This window comes from Callospermophilus lateralis, unplaced genomic scaffold, assembly GCF_048772815.1.
Source record: "Callospermophilus lateralis isolate mCalLat2 unplaced genomic scaffold, mCalLat2.hap1 Scaffold_1144, whole genome shotgun sequence".
Classification (NCBI taxonomy): domain Eukaryota; kingdom Metazoa; phylum Chordata; class Mammalia; order Rodentia; family Sciuridae; genus Callospermophilus; species Callospermophilus lateralis.
The window spans coordinates 527,896-534,102 of record NW_027511721.1 but is presented as its reverse complement, the minus strand read 5'-3'; the positions used below and the strand labels follow the sequence as shown (position 1 = coordinate 534,102).

The 6,207-nt window shown below is 47.5% G+C and overlaps 1 protein-coding gene across 1 annotated transcript; it reads left to right on the top strand.

The window, feature by feature from the left end:
* The first annotated feature begins 3,003 nt into the window (after positions 1–3,003).
* LOC143640099 (palmitoyltransferase ZDHHC19-like) lies at positions 3,004–5,825 on the top strand. The gene is made up of 5 exons (XM_077108029.1): positions 3,004–3,134; positions 3,483–3,604; positions 4,151–4,290; positions 5,049–5,221; positions 5,672–5,825. Exons 1-5 carry the CDS (start codon positions 3,004–3,006, stop codon positions 5,823–5,825), a joined length of 720 nt encoding a protein of 239 aa, XP_076964144.1.
* The last annotated feature ends 382 nt before the right edge of the window (positions 5,826–6,207 follow it).

Below are 6,207 nucleotides of genomic sequence, written 5' to 3'. Positions count from 1 at the left end.
ACAACTGTCCAGCAGGGAGACCTTGGGTAGCACTTAGCACCTGGTCACTCAATTTCCCTATCTGTAAAACAAGGAATTGTGGGTTAATTCATGTAAACCACATAGAACAGAGGTTGTGCCACAAAGTGCCCTGTGTGCTGAAGACAGACCACGATATATGCTGATGTAGAAGGGGAAAAGGTACACTCATACACTGCTGGTGGGACTGCAAATTGGTGCAACCCACTCTGGAAAGCAGTATGGAGATTCCTTAGAAAACTTGGAATAGAACCACCATTTGACCCAGCTATCCCTCTCTTAGGTCTATACCTAAATGACTTAAAATCAGCATATTACAGGGACACAGTCACATCAATGTTTATAGCAGCTCAATTCACAGTTGCTAAACTGTGGAAACAGCCTGGATGCCCGTCAATAGATGAATGGATAGAGAAACTGTGGTATATATACCTAATGGAATATTACTCAGCATTAAAAGAGAATAAAATTACGACATGTAATGAATGGAGTTAGAGAATATCATGCTAAATCAAGTAAGCCAATCCCCAAAATCCAAAGGCTGAATGTTCTCTCTGATAAGGAAAAATGGAGGAACTTTGATGGGGCAAAGGGGAGGCAGAGGTGAGGAGGGGGCATGGGGGTAGGAAAGATGGTGGAATGAGATGGACATCATTACCCTAGGTACATGTATGAATGCACATATGGTGTGAACGCTACATCAGGTACAACCATAGAAATGTAAATTTGTGCTGCAGTTGTGTACAATGAATTAAAATGCATGGTGCTGTCATATATATCTAATGAAAAATACAAAACAAAAAGAGAAACCCTAAGGCTAGCATGGTCTGCTCCAAAGCTCAATAGACCTGGTAGTTATGATTCTAGTACCACTGCTAACCTTTTTCCATGACCCAATGCATGTCATCCCTTTTTCTTGTGCTACAACAGAAATTGACATAAAACTTGGTGGTAGACTGTGACCCAAACATCACTTCATTCTCAGTAGAAACACAACTGACCAAGAGAAATCTGAAAAAAAATATTCAACATTACTAATCACTAGAGAAATGCAATTAAAATCATAATGGGATACCCTCTGGAACCTATTAGAATGGTTATTATCAAAAAGACAAAAGAACCAGTGGCACATGCCTTAATCTCAGGAACTCAGGAGGCTGAGGCAGGAGGATTATAAATTCAAAGTAAACCTCAGCAACTCAGTGAGACCTGATCTCAAAATAAAAAGTAAAAAGGTCTCCAGATGGCTATCAGGGTTAAAGTCCCCCTGGGTTCAACCCCCATCATAAATTAAAGAAAAAGAAAGACAAAAGATTTTAAGTACTGGTCAGGATGTGGAGAAACTAGAATTCTTGTACTATGTTTGGGGGAATGTAAATTAGTACAGTCATTATGGAAATTAGTATGGGAAGTTTCTTTAAAACTTAAAAATAGAGCTCAGTTGGGAGAGTGCTTGCCTTGCATGGACAAGGCCCTGAGTTCAATCCCCAGCACCAAAAAAAACAAAAACCAAAAACAAAAAACTACCCTATGGTCCAGCCAATCGGTGCATGAATGGATACAGAAAATGTGGTTTAGAAATATAAGGGGATACTCTTTAGTCTTTAAAAAAAATATAAGGAAATTCTGTCATTTATGACAAATGAATGAGGCCAAAGGACGTTTTATTGGGGGAAATAGCCACGCACAGGGCAACAATCACATGATCTCACCTACATGTGGAATCTATAAAAGTTGAACTCATAGAAACAGAGAGCAGAATGGTGACTGCCAGGGGCCCAGGAGTGGCTGGGCTGTGGAGGGGGAAGATGCTGGTCCCAGGAGAACAAATTACACTTAGATGAGAGGGATGAGTTTAAGGGATCTATTGTGCAATATAATGACTACAGTTAATAATAACATACAACAGAATGAGTACAGTTGATAATGTTATCTACACTAAAAATGACTCAAAGAGTAGATTTTAAGGGTCCTCACCACAAATAAGAATATGAAGTAATGTATATGTTAAAAAGCTTGACTCAGACGTTCTTCAATGTAACATTTTTCAAATTATGTTATATGCCATAAATATGTACAAATTATTATTAGTATTGTTATTATCATCATCATCAGGGATTGAACCTAGGATTGTTTAACCATTGAGTCACATCCCCAGCTCATTTTATTTTTGTGAGAGAATTACATCATAAATCCCACCATGGAAGTGAGTAAACTGGGAAGATATTTAATTGGTAGATTTCTACCTCATTCCCCAAACTGGAGCTCTGTTACAACAAAAAGGAAGAAGTGGAGCTAGGATGAGCAATGAGCACTGTTGACTCCAATTAGCACTGGGCCTGAAAGGGGGATGACCATCACCAAACTTCTCCCCATGCCATCTTCACATAATTTATGGCCTCTGTATTAGCCTGCTTTCTGTTGCTCTAACAAAATACCCGAGAACAGATAATTTATAAGGAGGTAAGTTTTATTTAACTCAGTATCCAAGATTTGGCAGCTCCTGCAAGTGATCTCTGGTGAGGGTGTTCACCAGATTGTGTGTCAGAAAACAGGGAGGGACCAATCTGGCTCTTTTGATAACAACTCCCTCTTACAGGAGCAAATGGGGGCCCATGAGAAGTCCATTACTCCCTTGAGAGGGCATCTTGCAGAGTGACTGAGTTACCTCCCACTAGGCCCACCTCTTTCAGGTTCTACCACCTCATCACTGAGGACCAACCCTCCAGCCTTTGAACCTTTGGGACAAACCACATCATATCATCACAAGCTCCAACAAAGCTACCATCATAAGAGCAGGATGTCCCAGTCTACAACATGTGCGTATGTGGGGGTTGGGGAAGGTTGATCTCACAAGTCACTGGAAGCAGCCAGAGCCCCCATTCCAGAACCTCTGTGATGTCACTTCTGTTGTCATGGCAGTCTGGGTGCCAACCCAGAAGAGTTCGTTGGTGGCTTCAGTCTGTGAGACTTGGTGGTCTAGCCATGGCCTCTTCACAGAGTATCACGCCCCCAAATGAACCTCCGATCGAATCCTCATGGCTGAAACCAAGCCTGTTTCCAGCTTTTAATGCAATGCTTCTTATTACAATAAGTGGCATCTTCTTCGCCTTTCCGTGAGTCTCCCATGGAAGGTGTCAGTGTCTTAGACACAGAAGAGAAAATAGACAAGGACAGTACAGAGGCAGGGAGGGAAGTGGAGAGAGAGGGTCAGCAGGGGAAGGAGGATATAGAGTTAGAGGGAACCCAATGTGAAAGCACAGAGGTCTGGAGTGCCTGACGCATTTAGGGAACTATGAGAGACTGGTAATGCTGGTGACATTTTGTGGAGTCTCCATGGTCTGTCTCTAACCTGGATATTTAGATCAGTCCTTAAGGCGAGTGAGTCCTACCTCAGGTGAACTAGGCCTTGTGGGGAGCTCTGGGTTTCCCCAGACTAGGACTGAGTCTGGCTCTGGTTTCAGGTGCCGGTGGTTGGCTCAGAATGGGCAGTGGGAATTTGCCGTGGTTTCGGGCCTATTCTTTATACTGTCCTTCTGCAGCCTCATTTTCCTCAACGGGTCAGACCCAGGCATTTTGCACAAAGGTAAGGCCTCAGACCCCTGGAGAAGGAGGTGGTATCCCAAGGGCTGATGCCTATAGGGGTGATTTCAAACATGCTAACCCCCCTCAACCCCACCCCCCGTCCCCGTGGCCTCAGGAGCCCTTCCCTCCATGTCATCATTACTTGGGCCCTGGCACTTCATTTCCCAAGCCACTGAAGTGCGAAAAAACAGAATCCTGGAGGTGTTCCAGCTGCTTTCGAAGGAAGGACTGGGCAGGCTGGCAAGAGAGGCCAGCAGGCCCTTCCAAACCACGCAGTTCACTCCTCCTCCTTCCCATTTTACACACGACTTCAAGCACTGATCACTATTCCAAAAGGGGAGAGCTCTGTATAGAGCTCCTGTGGCTGGACAGCCCTTTCTCTCTGACTGCCGCCCATCTGAGTGGTCAGCTTGCTCAACAGGGACCGGGATTCCCCTGCCCTCCTCCTCCCCACCCTTCTTGTTGCCCAATGATGCTATGGGGCGGCCCCAAGCAGTAGAGTGGTGGAAGGGCCTCCTGCCACTGCCCAAATCTCTTCCCCTGCCAGGCTCCTTAGAAGAGGACCCCAACATTCAATACATAGCACGAGTGAACAACACGGCCTTTCGCCTGCAGTGGTGCTCGAAGTGTTCTTTCCATCGTCCACCCCGGACCCACCACTGTCCCTTCTGTAATATCTGTGTGGAGGTAAGTACTCCTCCTTCCTGTCCACTCACCAACCCATCCCAGGGCACCTGGCCAGGACCAGGAACCTCACATCATATGTGGTCCAGGGGTGGGTATGAGATCATCTTCCCACACTGCTACAAGTGGCTCTCAGCCACTCTTGGTCACTTATATATGTTATTGCCTCCAGTTCTGCACTTGTCCTGAGACGCTGGCCTTGCTTGCACAGGTGCTGACATGCAAAGGGCACCATCTGTGCTGAGCCTGGTGGAGTCAAGGGGAGGAAAGGCAGTGACTGTCCCACTAGCTTGCTGATACTAGATACCCATAACTTTAGGCCGGCTGCTGCCCTGTTCTGGGTATTGTTGCCTGTCCACCTCTGGGTGTCCAATTGAGGGTTTCCTGGGTTCCGAGTGCTCTTCTCTCATGTGCACACCTTGCACGGGTTTCCAAGTACAGAAGGCTGGCTGGGCTAGAAATTCTTCTCATCCTTACCCAGTATCTGAAAAAATACAGCTTCACAGCTTTTCTGTATCCTGCTCAAAGTGACACCAGGCAGGTCTTGTCTCTAGAGACCTCACTCATGACAAATGACCTGATGAGCCATGGCGTCCTAACTGTGCTCTATCCATGGACGTGCTGGTTTCACCCTGGAGATGGGAGCTCACGTGCAGGGCCAAGAGCAGGAGGTCTAGGGGCTGGGTTGAGGGGGGGCCTCAAGATTTGGGGGTATTGGGCTAAGCCAAATAGACCCTCAAGGTCTGCCTTCTCTCCCCTAGGACTTTGACCACCACTGCCTGTGGGTAAACAATTGTGTAGGTCAAAGAAATTTCCGCGTATTCGTGCTGCTGCTGGTGTCCCTGTGCCTTTATCTGGTTGTTCTTCTGGCTACCAGAGTGCTTTTTCTCATTCGTACAAGACACATGCCCTTGTCGCTGGACTCAGCCATGGCGTATCCACCCAGTCCCAAGGGCCCACACTGGGAAGAGAATGGGTTGTGGGGAGGGACGGACAGCCAAGGGGCAGGACAGCCAAGAGGTGGGGTTAACCGAGGGAGGGCTGATGTTGTGGGCAGGGCTAAAGGGAGAAGCTACTTGGGAGGACCTATGAAGGACAGATTGAAGGCGAGTGGGGTCAGGGAGATGGGCGTGGTAGGATGGACTATGGAGTTAAGAATCTAGGGAGGCCAAGAAGTGGGGTAATGAAGGTTGAAAAGGGTCAAGTGGGAGGCCAGCATGGTGGGGTGAGGTTTCTCTTGGGTGTGCTGGATTAATTGTCCAGTCCAGGGAGGAAAAAGTGGGTGGGCGGGGCCAGCCAGGGCGGGGCTAATGAGGGCTGTGGGTCGTTGGGCGGGGCCAGGAGAGAACAGTTTGTCTGTTCTTCTTAGCTTGTGTATGCACAGCATCGCAGTAGCTGTACCCGTCTTGGTACTCCTGCTGCCTGTCATTCTGCTCCTGATGATACAGGCTGTGTCGGTGAGCAAGGTAAGCGAGTACTGCAATACCAGACGGTGCGGAGGCATCTTGCATCTTTGGGAATCCGGCACTTTCGGCTGATCTTCACTGCCCTTGGTCCTGATGGTGCCTCATGAGTCCTTCCAGACCCACCCCTTAAGATGCAGCTCAGATCTTTCCTCCCCCTGGAGCTCAGTGGTCATTCTTCCTCGTGGGTGCATTGCATGGAGAGCCTGTTATTTGAGGGATGGGTGCATCCTGCGCTTGTGTTGATAAGAACCCCGTGATCAGAATAACACCAGCAGACACCTAGGGAAACGCTTGAGACGGGGGTCGGTCCTGAGTGGTGTAGCAGCCTGCAAGAAACTGAGTTTGGCGAGGCCAGCATTGTAGAGGAGGACGTGCCACTCTTCCTGTCCTAGTTGTGATTTTGCAAATGTGGAAGACAGGAGGGTGTTGTCTGTGAGAGGCACACCTTTGCAAA